Raw genomic sequence first — 18,030 nt, forward strand, 5'->3', positions numbered from 1 at the left:
GATTGCTTTTGTTGAGGGGGAAAAAAGAAAATCTTTAAGGAGAAATACCAAAGATCAAATGAGAACAATAAAAATAGAAACATGTATTGCAAAATCAAACGAAACTACAATATATACCTTGCTAAATACTAATATGCCCTCCTAATAGTCATATGCTAATATTCTCCTAATAATCCTATTATTTCCCAAACTAGGTACCTTATAAAATGATATAATTTGAAAAGGAAAAAGTTACTTCTTTTTCTTATTAAATATTTAGATAAATAAGAAGTGCAACTAATCCGATTAGTGGCTTTCAAACAGCAAACCAACTCCATGAACTATCTTACAAAAAACCAAATCTACATGATCTCTGATTCCAATTACAAGCAGCTGCTGAACAAATTTATTCTTTTCTACAAAGTTCAGAATCTTCAATATCATACCATTTCACACAGCTTAAAAGATGAGTAGAATTACACAAACAGTCCATTAGAAAAGCACAGATTTGAAACAGATTCTAACCTATATGGCAGAGAGACACGAAGCTACATGACGCCGTTCATGGCAGCCAGCCAAGCTACCAACTTCGAGCTTGACATATGAAGCGATAGATATTGAAAATACATGCTTCTAAGGAAATATGGGAAAAACACTCAATCTTGATTATTAATTAACCTCTTACTGCCGTTGGAGGAGAATCAGGTTGGCCCACTGAAGAGGATTTTGATGCTTCCATACATAAAGGAGCCTGGTCTAAGCAGCTTTGAGTATCATCGCTGATCACTCCATTTGTCATCTTTTCCACTTCTTCTTGAGTGTATATGTGGATTTTCGAAACCGCATCACAGAAGTCACTGCACGGCATGAATGAGAGATGAAAACAATCGTTCAACAAGATCAAAAGCTGAGTTTCCTTACGAACTAATATTTGAAAAGCTTCAACTTAGTTTTTAATGAAGGGGTCAATAATAATATAATCATCTACTTTGCTACCAAAATCATCAGATGAGACTCTCTACTTAGCTTTCTTGGGCGTTCAAAAGTTTTATATAGCTCTATGAAGAAAAAAGCTACTTTCACCTAGGTTATAAAAATTCTTTAGCCAACTAATCCAGTTTATACTTAACGTTTCTGGAAGTTCCTCTGTCATAATTCATTTTAGTTTGTTCTCATGAAGGGAAATAAAGAGGATTTCAAGATAAAGAACTTACTGCCATGGATAATCCCCAACAACCATTACATCGTTCTCGTTGTCTGTGTACAAAACTCGCCATCCTTTATCGGGATCTTTTAAGAGACCTTCCATGCTAAACAGCCGCTCCAGTTCAGAAATCAGATCAGTATAGCCATTCAGCCTAGAGAGATCGATAGCTCTTCCCACCAAGCTGCCTTGTTTGTGAACCTTCACTTGATAAGAGAAAGATAAGCATGGATGAAAAAGAACAGTAAAGATAACATTACCGGTCAAATTCTCTGCAGCCAATTCTTACTTTGGTACAACTTCTCTTTCCTGAACTTTGCACGTTTGTAGCAGTTTCCGTAGTCAAGGAAAAGCCAAAAAGTTTACAGCCAGTTGCATTATCATTCACATGTTCATCCTTGGAATTCCGCATATTCGACCCTAAAGTTGGAGGAGCAGATGCCAGATGTAGAGATTCCCGATCAAGAGAACGACTAGTCCTTTCCATTTTAGTCCTGATAACATTAGCACCAACAGCAGATGGGTTGAACAAGGCACTCTCTCTTGGAAAGTTGCTATCATTTGAGAGCATCATGGCCGCTTGGCCAGTACTGTGCATCTCACTACGAGGGAAATACATCTTTTGGGCGCTGTTAGACGCCATGTGATAAAAATTGGAGTTTGGTGATTGAAATGTGTTAAAAGAGTTGTCACTAAGATTGAACTTTCCCCAAACACCTAAACTATATTCTGGTTTACTAGTTGGTGGCCTCAATGAGCATATTTCTTGACCTTGCAAGACCTTCAGAAATCTATCAGATTCCATAAAGCCTGTGAAAGAAGAGTTCGCATGAACCTTTACATAATCAGCTATATTGAGTTTTTCAACTCCACCTGACACTTGGTTTTGTTGTGCAGAAGATCGCACATCAAACTCCAGTGAACGTTTCACAGTATCACATCCATAAAAGGGTGATACAATACCTACATTTTCTTGACCTTGCAAGACCTTAGAGGATCTAACTGAATCCTCAAAGTCCATAAAACCGCCCCTCCCTGTGTAAGAAAAATTAAAATGATAAGGATTTTTTAACTTGAATTTAGAAGAAACACAATTCATCATTTTCAACTTGGACGCTCGTACCAGTAAAGGCGTTGTTAGGCGGGGCTGCCTGCAGACTAGTCCTCAGTTTCTTCAGCCTTGGAGAAGACTGAACACTCAAAGGCGGAAGAGAAACAGAAGGATCGATCTCCCAGGGTGACACACGTTCTTGATGATCACTGTCTTTATCCCATCGGACCTGATGGATTGTACTCATTAGAAAGTTTCCTATATATTGTGATAACTTCCACAAGGTTCTTACTAGCATCTAGTCTACAAATTTGCAAGGTGCCCAATAGATAGATTGTGCATATTTATATGCAGCAACTCCCTTTTATACAACATAATTGTCACGAATCAACAAATAGAAAATGTGGTTCACTAATAATGTGCTAGCTACGTCGACAGGCAAAGGGAGAGATCGGATTTTAGTAAAGAGAAAATAGCAGAGTACAAATTCAAAGAACGACCTTACTTGAGTAGGATCTGTTCTATTGGTTGTACATGTATGTCCTTGAATTCTAAAGAGTACAAGTTCATAGATGTTAGAGAGTTTGCATAGTGCACTCCTTTAAACCCAAGGACCAACCAATACCATAAATAGCATAAATATGAATACAAACAAGACCCCTTGCACCGAACTTAATCATTTAAAGCGTTAAGATAACAAATTCAACGTTCTAACAATAATGTTTAGTGATGTCCATATTCTTCCAATATCAATGCCCCTAATTAATTATTCAAATTCTGGGATTGATTCCGGACAAATCACATAATTCAGGATGCAATTGATGCCTTAAAAGACATGCTAAGCGAATAAAATTGCCTAGAAAACTTTTCGACGAGCCTTCTTTAAATTAGACTACTTGAGAATAAAATTTACTAGATCAAACACAATATTCTCATTTTCACATAAATAAACTCCTTGCAGTTGCACATTGAAAGTATTAAGATGCTGCAACTGAAGATATGGGGATGTTTTTTTTATGTGAACCAATATGGGGATTACAATAACACTTACCGTTAAGCATCTCCATTTTGAGTTCGGCCATCTAAAGGAATCCATGTCACTAATTCCAACAACTACACCATTAAACCTGCAAGAAACAAATACCTATAAACATAATTGTATTATAAGAATGGATGAACAAAGTAAAGCCCATTGATCTTGCTTGTGTAGGGATAAACCTTCTTTCTGGTGAATCATCCATCTCAAATCTCATTTTGAATCTTGTGCCTACACTCACTGGATTATTGATGCTCTTCACATACTTCTGACAAGATATAATAAATTGTGCATGATATGCCCTGCAAGTCAGTATGTTCTAACATGTTACCATATTTTCTGAGCAAGTAAAGGCTGGTCAAACACACTATCAAGTTCTAATTGTGGATGAGTAATAATACAAGCCAGTAAAATATAGCACATTAACCAGTATGAAACTAAATAGAGAATATATGAAAGAACTGACCATAGCACGAACAGTTCTGATTCTTACTAGTTCATAAAGTTTTACATCTGTCAAGGGAAACACCATTTGGCTACCACAACTTACACTAGAGGACCCTTATTCATTCCCATGGTTTGAACTAATAAATTTGCATGATTAATAATCCACTAATAACCATTAGTTTGAACCATAGGAATGATTAATGATCCCCTATTACATGATCCAGGGTCATAAATATCAAATTTACAAGATCAAGTTACAAATATTTGTCTGGCCTCAGAAAAGTAATGACCATAAAACCAAGAATAATGAAGTAGTAAGTAAAAACTGTCTTTCATTGTATGTAGGGAAAAAATACAAAAGTCTGCTTGTTGTAATTGCTTTTAATATTTGTAAATATTTAATTCTAATACTTGTGAAGCTTTCCTCATGAAAGAACAATAAATCGGTTCTAATCTGGGATTCTGGAGTAATATTGTCTAACTAGTATAGGATAAAGCAAAATGATATTCTCCTTTGCTTGTTCCATAAACGTCCGTAAATTTAGAGAAATAAAATCAATGTATACCCTAAGCTTTGGAGTGTATCAATTAAAACTAGATCTAACAATTGAATCAATTTAAACTCTAAACTTTCATGAGTGAATCAATTTAAACCCTCATTTGGAGAAATAAAACTACTTTCACTTGATTTCATTTAAAACAGCTCTAGGTTCAGATTTTAAAAAATAAAATAAAATACTTCTCCCAAAATTCTACCAAAGTAGCAAAAAAGAAAAATTATCACGCAGCCTCTAAATAAGTAAAAAAAGATGGGAGAAGATGAGAAGATGAAAACCACTCCTAGCAATGAAATCCCTTACTATCCATTTGATTCTAACATTTCTCTTCAATGTTATGTTAATTTGTGCATTTAAAGAAGTCTTATGTATGTGTGCAAACCAAGGAGTAAAATATCAATATTTCAATTTTACGGATATATCAATATCAACATATATTTTTTAAAGTTGCAAAATTAATAAAACTTATTCAGATTAATATTAGACTCCTAAACTAAGTTACAAATATTGTTATTCTATTAATATTGGATTATATAGACACATATTTTGTGTTTTACAAGCATTTATAAAAGATGTTAAGAGATATCCATGGATTTTTAATATGGATACTGAACCCTTAGATTTAGGGATATATCGACATATCAACGGATATTTTCGCCCTTCATGAAAACTTTGCCTTAACAATTCTAAAACGAAATCCTAATAAAGGAACTGTGTCGATTCCTTTTCCAAAATTTAGGTTATGAAAGCTTAGGATTTTAAAGATACAATTATTAGTTCGATAATTGAAGTTTTACAAGCCTTGAAGTTTAGGAGGAATTAATTAATTGTAATGGATTGACTCAAAGTACTAACTTACAAACTTCTACATTTTTTAAAAAGAACTTACAAACTTCTACATCTCTGAATTTTCATTTCCAATTCATCTCCCACAGTCAGAGTGAGACATCTAAAGTGCAAAAACCCTCTAAGGCAAAGTGTTTCTTGATGTTGCAAATTCTCTTTCATGATTAAAAATAAAAACTACTGAACCATGATGGTACCTTGGATTATAAAACACATCAAATGTGCTCTTGGTGGATATTGCTTTCACCACACGAGCAAGATCATTTGCACAAGAATTTTGGTTGCCAACAATTGAATCAGGAAGACCATTTCTAGGCCGAACAGCTCGCCTTATTCCCAATCTTAACTCTCCATTCTCACCCCTGCAGACACAACACAATCACTTACGTGGTTTGAGATCTCAAACTTCATTTCAACACTACCGGCATAATTTTGTATCTAATTTGACAGTCAACTAAGCGTCTACATATGTTTTAGTTTTTTAAAAAAAATTATTATTCTATAGATTATTTTATATTTATAGGAAAGTACACTTATCTTGATCTATACTTGGCCGTATAGACAATATTTCAGAAATAAGAAATAGACACCTATTTGATCTCAACTAGCTAAGTTAAGTCCATGGTAAATAATGCCGGGGTCGCAAAAGGAAGGATTTGCATAAATATGACCAATGAAGGGGGTACTACGAAGATAAATACCTTAAAAAGAGCACTGCATCACCAGAAATAAGATTCTTTTGGCTTACAAAAATACTCCATCCAGTAGTGAGCAGATGCCGCCTAGGTTGACCTGCCAAGTTATTAAGATTGAGTTCAATTACGTCAGCCAATCAACAAACACAAAAGGAATCTCACAATATACCTCTGTAAATATGTCTAAATCTCCACTCCACGCCATGCAGGTCCTTGGCTATTAGCTCTTGAGACGGCCTAAGCTGAGTGTAATCCTGCAGTAACCATCAACTTCACTCAGAATATACCCAAACAAAACCCAATTCGCTTCATCTGAGGAAAATTAAAATTAAAACATGGGAAAGCAGTGGCAACCAGAGGAGGGAAACAGTCTTCAGCAGCTCTGCGAGGAACAGAGAATCCTCCATGGGTGCTGGTGTCAGACGCTGTAAGTGTTTTGCAGAACATGTGAGGTGTAGATCTAGTAGGCGACCCCCCGCTCCCATCTCCATCAGCTCCATTCAACGCCAACTCCTCCAGCTCTTTGCCCGCTACACCAGTGCCTAATAACTATAAGATATCAAAATTTACCGTTCAGCCACTTTAAGAGTCATCTCATCCTCAAGCTAAATTAAACAGAAGAGAATACTAGATTAAATTTAGCTCCAGAACATGAGCATATTAAAAAAGCTACAAACTTTATTAACCGTCCCAAATTTCAAATTAAGATTAACATAATACAAAGTCCCAGGTAGAACAGGAATAGATAAATTGAGTAGTTGGAAGCTACCTCTGGCAAGGGACGGAGAGTAAGTTGCGTATAGACCTCATCATTCTCCTTATTGGCCTGTTCAAATGGTAAGAACAGTTAAAAGTCGAAAGGGGTCAAGGAAAACTGAGGATGAGGCTAGTTGAGAGTGGAAAAGGCAGAAATTGAATTTAAAATGTAAACCCAGTACTTACGAGTAGGTGAACATTGATGACCCTGCAGAGGATATGTGGCTGAAGGTCAAAAGTGCGCATCTCCATGGGGGAAAAGGGAGACGCCGAGGCAATTTGCTCCAAGTGACCTTGTGGGAAATAGACAACTACATTTCCTTTCTTGGGCAATGAGGTGAGAGGACCAGCACAAGCATGCCAAAGCTCCAAATAGGTTGAAGAAGAGACGGGAGTTGACGATGAATTTGAGGAACAAGAAGAAGTTGAGGAGGATAAACAACAATTGCAAAGACCCTCTTCACAATTTCCATAGCAATATGCATTCTTCCCCACCTCACTGGCTGTTTGGTTCAGATCAATTTCCATGAACAACCCAGGGGTTACTCAAGTGTCCTATTGCTATGCTTCCCAACAGAACTAAAACAAGAAAGGGGAATGGCACGGAGTGATCAATTGGCAATAAGGTGACAAGAAGACCAGAGCTGTAGAAAACTGGAAATGAGGTCAAATCATGGTAAAGAATGCTGAAAACATATCCTGAATGGATACCAATAAAGCTAAAAACAGGAGAGAAGTGAAAGGAGATGAACAGAAAACAACAAGAAAGTAGTGTTTGGATGGATGCTAAGCCAGTAGGCTAAAAAGATAGTGAAGAAAAAAAAAAGAAATGAAAAAAAAGAAAAGGAGGGTATCAAATAATAACAAGAAATTCAAAGTATGATTCCTCTCCCATTTGCAGGTACTGAGAAGAGGGAGCAGAAGCAACAGACATAGACAATTGCATAGGAAACACAGAAGCAAAAGGCGAAAAAAGGCCAATGCTTTGGTGGCTTTTGGACTGTTAAGAGAGAGAGAGGAGTGCGTATATGTGTGGGTGGGTGGGGGGACAGGCTAAGACAGAACAAAACCCACACTCCCCCATCCCCTTCTCCTTTGCTTTGCCTTGGCTTTATCTTTTTTTTTTTTCCCCTCCCCTCCTCCCTCCTTTCCCCTTTATTAATAATTTCCTTCACTGTAACAGAGTGTGTGTGGGGTGAGACCCTGGCCCTCCACCAAAGACAAAAAGGTTGGTTTTCATTAATGCAACAAAAATAATATTTCTTTTTCTCTTTGTACAATCTTTTCCCCTAATAAACAAGAAGATCCTTCTCTTAGTTATTTTAACAAACAGGTACTGGGCATATTAAGCCAACGCAATTAAAATCTCTTAAACCCCATTTTGCCTATCACCCAAAGTGCAAAAAGGAAACTGATAATCACAAACCCAGATGAATTGAATCCTAATGTAATAAGAAAACAACCCAAGAAAGAGAGAGAATTGGGGACCATGAACAAAGCCATCGGTGGGGTTAGAGAGTTTGGATGAAAGGTGTTTGTTAAAGACTGAGAGCCCCCGCACATTGCAACAAAATTACAAATTGAAAAATGGGAAATGGGAAGACAGAGAAAGCTCAAACAGCGTTACCAGTTAGGAGTGAGCAGTATGAGTACAACTCTTTTCTGCATCTCACGTCTTATCAAAGCTTTTGTTCTTTTTTCTATTTCTAGTTATGGAATCACTGTTTTTCACTCCCTTAAAACGCGCGTCCTCTTCTTCCTCTTCTTCTTCTTCTTCCTCTTCCTCTTCTTCTTCTTCCTTTATTTGTTTCGTTTCTTCCTCTAATTTCTTTTGTTACCCTTTTTTTCCTTTCTCCTCAAATTTGCTTTTACAATAGTATTGCAAAAGTTCTACATTTTTTAATAGATTTTCAAATATTTCCTACAAAATATTTGTAGAAACGTAATAATATTTTTAAGAAAAATGGTCAAAAATATAGCAAATTCAATCTCACTTTCATCTCAATCTTAATACTAAAATTAAACAAAATAATAATAACTTTAATCAATCACACAATACTTTCTTATGTTTTAAATGTTTTTAACAGTTTTTAAATTTATTTTATTGTTTTATAATTTTATTAAAGGTTTGCGTTTTTGTATGAACAAAAGTTAAAAGAGGATTTAACTACCTAGTGATTATCCATACTTTATCTCCTGCCTTGTAAAGGTTTCAATCCAATAATATACTTTTCTGTATTTTATATGTTTTTTTGATTGATGCGTATTTCTTCCCTAACTAATATTGTTCCATTCACAATTTCTTTAGTTCAATGATAATTCACAATTTTAACTTTTACATGATTGGATAATTTTATTGAATAGTGTTTAAAGACTTGTAAGTATTAAAAAAGATTATCATTAATTAACACTAATGATATGGTTTATCGTTTATAAATTATAAGAGCTTGATCTAAATTTGTTATATATATATTTTGTATCGTGTGTAAGTTAGTATTTGTAATTTTGTTTTTTTATTTGACTAGAGGAATTCAGTAATCATAAAATCATTTTTTTTAGCAACATGAAGTGAAATTTTGAAGGTCTGATTTCACTTTTATGATGAGATGTCCTTTTATTTCAGTATATGACTTTGGCAAGTAGTTTTCAAGAATATTTAATATTTAATTGTCAATTTATTTACATTGTCCTTTATTTTTCTAGATTATCAAACAGAAATGAACGTTAATCGGATGTAGATTTGTGGTGTAAAAATTTCAATAAATATCTAGCTTACATTTCAAATTTGATGAATGAAGAAAATTTTTAATCTATTCACCTCCTCATAAATTGAACTCCACCAATTTGTTTGAAGCAAGTAATATAATGGATATGCAATGTAATGTAATTTAAAATTGATGTTTGAAGCATCTTGAACTCGATTTGTAATTCTAAACTCATGTTATCTTCACACTCCAATCATCTTTCATGTTCAACGATTATATTTTTGTTAATGGTTGATTAATTGGTGGCTCATGCCAACGGGTCGTAATTGAGAGTGTACAGAAGGAGAGAGGTGGAAGAATAATAGAGGGATGGAATTTGAGAACTGATCTAAAATGTATGAAACATAAAATGGGGAATAAAATGATAGTGTTGGAGATGAAAATGGTTGAAAAAGAAATGAAATTATTTGGGGGAGGAGGTGGTGGTAGAAACGCGAGAGAAGGGCGAGTGAGATGAAGAGAGATTGGAGTTTGAGTTAGTCGTTTTAAAGAGAGGGAAGTGACCGAGAGGGCTGCGTCTTTGGCGCTGCTTCAATGCCCCCACCACTCACCACTCACCACCCACCACTCACCACTCATCACTCACCACTCACCACTCACCACTCACCACCATATATATATATATTTACCTTTCTCTCTCTCTCTCTTCTCAATTTCACATTTTACCCTATTTACCCTTTTTACCATTACGGTTTAAAAATCTAGAAATGTTTGATATTTGGTACACTTATGACTCTTTTTATTTACAACGTTACAAAAACTCTATGAACGACGTTCTATCAAATTTTGTTATATTTGTTCATTCTATTTGAAAACATATTAATGATGTTTGAGATAATAAATGAGTTATAATAGTTTGTATTTGGAGTATAGACGATTTTTTATTAAGTTGTATTAGTGTATGAATATATTTTCTTCTTATTTCTTTTGGATTTTTTGATTCATCCGATAAATATTTGTCTACTATTTCGTAGTGTTTATTTTATAAGTGTGGTATTTATTTTATTTTTTACTTCATCTTATCCTGTTCGTGGATATTAATATCAATGTGTCAGTTTTATATATATATTAATTATTAATTATACTCGATGTTCCTCTAATTTGTTGTTTCAAGATTCTAGTTTGAAAAAAAAAACAAGAGTAGGGTTGTCAAGCAAGGATGTGAGAGATTTGAGTTTCAAGAAAAAAAAAATAGTTTTTGGGTTTATTTGATTCAATAATGTTGGTAAATTAGTAATACTTATTGACTATTTGTCAATTTAATTAATATGACGAATATGGAGTATCATAATAGTATGGACCAAAGCAACTTTTTTTTAACGTTGAGAGACTAAAACAAACGTTTTTTTTTACAAAATTAGGGACTAAAATAGAACATGATATAAAGTTTATATACCAAAATAAGATTTAAATCAAAATTATTTTTGTTTTTTAATTTTGGTTTCGAACTTCAATGCTTTTAACTATTATACTCTACAATTATTACTGCTTTAGAACCATTTTTTACAATATTTATTATTCCACGGTTGTTTTTCCAACTCATACTCTCTTGTGTTTACTATTTAATGTTTATATTAAAATATTTGTATCTCGAACACAAACTATTATAACTCACATTACAATAGCTTTTACCTAAAACACAAACTAATATAAAATTCACGTTATTATAACTCTTATACTATGGTAACCACTAACTATGATAATCAAGTCAGCGTCCCAAACATCTTATAATTTTTATATTTTTAACAAATCTTAAATTTAGTCTATTGAAGTTAAACACGGTGAGTACGTCATTATCATTACCATGTGTTGGTCAATTTTGTTTTTATTTATTAATGTGTGGAATGCACATGTTATTGTTGTAAATTCCACTTTTTTTTAGTTTTCAAAATTATATTATGACTTTTTAAATACAATAAATAAAAACGGGATAACAAAACATAATAATTAATTTTTTAACGAGAAGGAATATGTATGAATTTAATTTTAGAAAACAAAAAATTAAATGATTTACAAATGGGCTCTATGTAATTAGGTTGTGATATCTTTTGTTTTACAATAAATTTTAAGCCATTTATTTTAGTTGATATATGAAAATTTGTCTACACCTTCAAGTTGAGTGTTATTCACTTACCAATTTGATGGTAAATAAAGAAATACTCATTTCAATAATCACTTTATTTTTTAAAAAATATATAAATTTCTATCCATAATTTTCGTTTTTCGATTTTTTTTTTATCTATTTTCAAATCACGATTTCAAAAAAAAAAAGTTTCTAACGTGATTTTCCAAATCGACTAAATCAAATGTTTTATCATGTTTGTTTAATTGCCACGAAAATGAGAAATCGAATACTACACTTATTGGATTTATTATTCATATCATAATAGTGACAAGCAAACTAATAAATATTTTCTTATATATTTAATTAAATCAATTATTTGACTTGGGTGGTACAAATTTAACTAATTACTTTTATTTATTTATTTATGACAATGGATTTCTTGCCAACTTCATTAAATTGCCATTTTTATGGCAAATTGAATAATGGAATATTATTTTGTCTTCCAATAAATTAATTAAATCGAGTCACCAATGTAGCTCATAGAATTTTATAAGTGAAAGCTATTGTGTTAATGTTATGTTACTTCCATAATCAAATTTGGCATTGAATTACATTTATTTTAACGAAAAATAAAACTAAACTAACAAAAATTCCTAGATCAAACATTTTATTAATTAAAAAAAAAATCAAAATTTACCCTAAACTCTAGACGTATATTCATTTCGACCGCATGATTTAATTTCATCAAATTAAAATCAAAATCTAATCGTAATATTCATCGGATAAACTTTAAAAAATATTACAATTTTCATCTTATAAAAACAATGCTTAAAATAAAATTGATAAGACTTAAGACGAAAATTAATGACATAAATTTAGTACCAATGACCCCATATTAGAAATCTAGATAGAAAAAAAAAAAAACCCTATGTTTTAGAAAACCAAATTATTTGCCTTCAACATTGCTTCGTCACACAATAAAATGAACGTAGTAACCAAATTGTACCACATGTAGCGTGACCTTCAATGCTCCATTTTTGCAAATTGCTCTTACTCATCTCAATACTCACTATATACCTAACTTAAGAATTGTCTCCGTCGAACTCACTCACTTTTGGTCATCTCTCGTTTTTTATTTTCTAAATTCATTAATACGAGAAAATAATAAAGAAAAAATAAAAATATGAATGGTCTGCCAAATTTTGAAAGTAATATAAAGTGAGAATTTAGAAGAAATAATGAGAATGAGAGGTGAAGGAAGTGTGAAGCCAACCAAAGGTAAAACCAAAGTAAATATGAAGATATGAAGATAAGCGAAGGTGAATAGGTTTTTTGGGTATATAATTTGATGAAGATATAATTGAAACAAAAATTGGAAAATTTTAATTGAAGTTAATTAGAAAATTTTCTTACATGAATGAATTTGGGTAGATAATTTACATTAATAGTGAAGGTGAGAATAGATTGAGTAGAAAGGTAAGGTATGTAGTGAAATTGGAAGACTCATTTATGTTGAAGAAAGCTATTTAGGATAGTAATAAATTTAAATTAATGAATAGTAAAACCGGCCATCAGTATTTAATTCTCCAATACAAAATGACAACAAAGCAGCCCAATAAAACAAAACAAATAACTAAATAAACTTTCGTTAAAAAGCCACACATTCATAGCTCAATCAGACAAAATTCAAGATTAAAATATACAAATTAGGAGACTAAAAATTAAAAAAACCAAAATATATCATATTTTCCGAAACAAACACAACTGTAATTCTCAAAATAGCAACTTTTTTTTTGTTAATAATATAAATTAATTTAGGGTCTAGGAAAATAAATATCCTAATGTAGTACATGTAAATATTATTTAAATTTAAAGTTTCTAACTTGCTATTCTTTTTTGTTTTTTTTGACAATAAGAATTGATACTGTCCTAAAAGCTTGCTAGGGTGGAAGTCATCTCCACTTACATACATTATAGGAAAATTCTCAAAATGTCAATCAACATAGAATTGTTGTAAACTAAACATTTAACTTTTGAGTTTTTATGATCAAGTAACAAAAAAAAGTGTTGAAAAAACATGTGGGCCCTTTGGCCCAATAGAAAGTTACCTATATTGTTGTCTCACGTTGCGGGAATAAAAATGTAATTTTTGATACTCATCGGAACAGTTTTTCTAGTTTCCCTAACTGTCCGCCACGTGTCACTCAGCAACACAGTCGTTAAAGTTTTGCCACGTGTGGCAATCTCAGTTTCATCTCAATCCGAATTGTTGTTCTTCCACACTCCACACCCCCGTCGATCTTTCCTCCATGCCTTTCTTTTGACAAAATTTCATATGGCAATCGAGGGAGACTCAATTATAAATAGAGCCCTCATCCAATTCATTTCATTCATTTAAATACACATTCTCCACTCTACCGATACACCATCCTCCCTACCAATACAAAGTTCTAAGCAAGTTTCTTCATTGTTTTTATTTCTATTTTCGACGAGTGCACGTTAGAAGTAGGGAGCTGTGTTAACCTCGGGAAGCAACCAATATTAATATTAGCACCACGATCTAGTTGAATTTGCTTTCAAAGCAGTGATTCGTGCAACAAAAATGATAATAAACAAAGTATTTGGTTGGAAGGGTTTTGAATGGAGATTGGTTTAACATGCACCATTATGGCACACGTGGGAATGGAAGAAAGATATTAGTATGAATAATTTAGAGAAATATATAATAAATATGGAAGAGAATGGAAAGAAAAAAAGAAAAGAAAAGGAAGAAAGATACGTAACATCATGGTTAGAGACAGTGAGAGGTCACACCAACAATTGTCGCAAAAATAAATAAATAAATTTGTGTATATATATATAATGAAAATAGAGAACACTTTATTAAAGACGTAAACACCCACTGTCCCCTTTCTTCTTCCTCTTCTTCTTCTTCCTCTTCCACTCTCCCAACCCCCACTCTTCTCCAATATCACAACTTTACCCCTCCACGAAAGAAGAAAAAAAAATAATTACCTTTTTAAAGCTTAGATCATCTCACTCTTTGGTTTCTAAGTTGTATGGTATATATAATGGCATAAATCTAACTGGGGCTTCTTTTTTGGTTTAGAGGGAACTTAATCTTGGTAGTTTTATCACTGTCCATGGTTGGTTGACGTGCAATTAAGGGTTACAGGATTTACATGATACACCACTCTTAAACCTTAAATTGAATACACCTTAAACTTTTTCTTTTCTTTTTTTTTTATAAAAAAAACTTTCTGTTTCTTCCCTTCCAAAATTCTTAAAGAAAGAAAGAAAGAAAGGGAGGGGGGGGTAAAAAGAAAAAAGTGAAAAAAAGAGAGAGAGAGAGAGAAAAGAAAAGAGAAAGAAATGAAAGGTGTGTTAATTAAGGAAAAAATAGTGAATGGTGTTGTTGTTTTATTTGACACTTAAATCAATGTGTGTGTGTTGTCTCGTAGATTTTGTTTGTATTACTCTTTCTTCTTTTTATTTGCTTTAATCGCCCGCATCTTTCGTACTCTTTCTCATATGTCCTTGTCCCCCTCAAACCCATTCCTCTTCTCTTTTTCTTCCTTTTTCCAACCCCTTCTTTCTTTTTTTCTTTTTTTTTTCTTCTTTTTTTTTTATAAAAAAAATGTATGAACTTATTATTTATTATGTGGTCATACCCAAACAAAGGAATCCAACCAATTTTAATATAAATTTTCCAACTTCTTTTTTTAAGAAAGAAAGTAAATAAATGAATGAATGAATAAAAAAAATAAAGGCTAAACTATGTGGGGCCTTCTTTAGAGGGGGACAAATGGTATCCCCATGATGGCAAACTTGCAATTGGGGCATCATACGAATAATTACTTGCTTTTAACAAAGTTTCAATCCTCTACTCCAAATCCAATCCCTACAACTCTATTTTCACCATTCCCCCCCTCCCATCATCATACCATTAATTAAAATAAATGGATCTACTTCCCTTTTCCATTTCATTTACTTTACATTTCTTTTCGGTTGATTTTTTATCTTACACAAAAAAAAATTCAAACCTTCACGTTCAAATGTAATCACAATCACTAGAAATATGTTCGATGGTATTAGGACGTGGAAAACAAACTTAAATTAAAATACGGAAACAAAATGAATTTGGTTACTAATGCTCAAAATCCAAACATGAGTTTTGAATTATATTACAACCTTGTTTTGTTAGGAGGAGAGTGAGTTCATAACAAAATTTTAAAATCTGAAAAATGGTTTGAAGAAAATGATATGAATAGACATGATGTACAAGTGGAGGGCCCTATTAAAAATTTCTTTAAATAGGAAGACTAAATGGACATCACTTTGATATTTAAAGGGACAGACATACATATATATATATATATATATATATATATATATATATATTATATATATATATATATATATATATAATTTAACCTAAAATTTATTTATAAAAATAAAAAGGGGAGTAAGGTGATTGAGGAGCATATGGTCTTGCTTTTTAATTGGATAACAATAATGACTCTAAATAGGTACCATGTCTTCCAAAAATATTTGTTAATTCATTTGTTAAATAGCATATTCATACTTGTTTGAATTCTTTTTCCTAGTTCAATATTGTCACTCAAGGTTTATAGTATGTGTGGAAGAAGATTTAGTTTCAATATTGATCAATTTTGAAGGAATTTCAATTTCTTGATTGATGAATTTCATGTAACTGTACACTACGTTCATTGAGTTGTGAGAGCTTGTAATTTCCAAAAAAATAACATCATTTACTTTGATTGTAATAGTTTTGCTTTTAGGAGCGACTATTTTCTTTTTCTATAGAAGATCTTTCTTCAAAAGGTGAATCATCCAATCGTTAAAAAAATCACTCAAAATTGTTGTCGCTGGACGCAATTTTTTGATACCATAAAAGCTTTGAGAATGAGACAAGGGAAATGACCACAATATGAAAATCGATCTATTTGAAAAAGTGATCAAGCATAGTGTCTTTTATAAAAAGTAAACTATATGACAAGAAATAAACAAAGAATAGAGCGAAAAAACATAAACGAAAAAGCCAATTATTCTGTTATAACAATACGTAACTAATACACTGAATGAAAGAGCTGTGTAAATAGAAAGTAATTCATACCTCTTTTAAAGATTACGAGACCTCTTGATCATTTGAACATAGAATCCTCAACCACGTAGGTGAGGATGCAAATGATTAAGAAAAAAAAGTTTAAAATAATAATAAAAATAAGAGTAAGTGGTAAAGTTTTGATTGATTAAAGTAGTAAAGTCAGAAAGAAACAGAAATAAAACTCAATTATTCCATAAAAAAGGAGAGGAAACCAAACAAAAGAAAACAAAACAGAATCTGAAGGAGTGCTTTTTTAAAAATCATTTAGGAAGATTTGATGTATATGAAGAAAGATATGAAAGAAAATGAAATGGGCCTGGTGGGCTCAGTGGTTGTCTGATTTTGGACTTGAAATGATGTAATCAGTGTTTTATGTTAAAAACATTTGGGACAAAATGGGAACACATGTTTTGTTGGATAAGCTTACTCTCTCATATTTCAATTTTCAACATTATGGTTCATGTCGAATATCTCTAACCCATCCTATGGCCCAATATCAATGCTTCTATTTCCCCTTTTCCCACTTCTTTTTTACTCTCTAAATGAAGTTCTATATACACAACTCCAGACTTCAATCCAGCCACCATCACCTAAACCCATATCATAAAAGATTCAAAGTCCGATAATCTTTTGTAACTTAGTTCTCACAAAGTATTGTCACTTTTGTTGTTAGGTCCAAACGAAGTCCCGCATTGAGTAGGAAGAAGAGAGTGATTATAGGTATATAAACGAGAACAATTGTCTTTACTTGTATGAGTGATTCCAAAAGCAAAGTCACAAGTGTTTATGTCTAAACTAGATATATATCGTACCATTGTGAAATGTGGAGGCTTCGTTGCTCTTATAATTTATTATTAGGTTAACTAAGTTCCGCCCAAATTAGAGGGTAAATTAGATCCAACCTTGACCAATCCATCACATCAAACCTTTTTGTGACGATTGTTGTGAATCTAGTCACTTACTATATGCATCAACAACCAATTGTGTAAATCATTGATCTTAGAGAAGGCAACATGTTCGTTTTTGGAGATCAAATGTTTGATCTTAGATTAAGTGCATTTTGTATTATAAGTGCAAAAAATGTGTCTAGAAATACGTACAAAGTCAATCCAAACACACCCTAAATAATATATATCATATTTTCCAAACTAGATAGATACAAATGGCCAGGTAAAGTTGATAGAGGAAAAAAAAGGGAAAAAGAAAGGAATCATATAACAAGAATGTTAGGGGGGGGGGCAAATTAGTGAATAAATGAGGTGTTGTGGAGGGTAGGGGACAAGGTATTGGATGAACCCAATTAATTGGGGGAGTGTTATTGTATGCACATAAACCCTAGTGATTAATGTGAGAAATGGGGGCCAACTTAGAGGACAATTATGTGATGTGAACAACTAAAATGTTCCCCTTTTTTTCTTCATTTTTTTTTATTCATGGGACCAACTTTGTTTTCTTAATCATGTTGATTGGGAGACATAGGCCTACTATCTTCAAAACAAAC

The 18,030-nt window shown here is 32.5% G+C and overlaps 1 protein-coding gene across 1 annotated transcript; it reads right to left on the bottom strand.

Moving 5' to 3' along the window:
- Nucleotides 1-285: 285 nt before the first annotated feature.
- LOC101212503 (auxin response factor 4) lies at nt 286-7,627 on the bottom strand. Its single transcript, XM_011658915.2, has 12 exons — nt 6,758-7,627; nt 6,585-6,641; nt 6,170-6,364; nt 5,985-6,069; nt 5,822-5,912; nt 5,318-5,482; nt 3,453-3,572; nt 3,286-3,361; nt 2,307-2,463; nt 1,473-2,218; nt 1,194-1,384; nt 286-836 (listed from the first exon to the last, which is right to left on the bottom strand). The coding sequence occupies exons 1-12, from the start codon at nt 7,097-7,099 to the stop codon at nt 653-655; spliced, it is 2,409 nt and encodes an 802-aa protein (XP_011657217.1). The 5' UTR covers nt 7,100-7,627; the 3' UTR covers nt 286-652.
- Between the last annotated feature and the right edge of the window lie 10,403 nt (nt 7,628-18,030).

This window comes from Cucumis sativus, chromosome 6, assembly GCF_000004075.3.
Source record: "Cucumis sativus cultivar 9930 chromosome 6, Cucumber_9930_V3, whole genome shotgun sequence".
In the NCBI taxonomy this organism is placed as follows: Eukaryota; Viridiplantae; Streptophyta; class Magnoliopsida; order Cucurbitales; family Cucurbitaceae; genus Cucumis; species Cucumis sativus.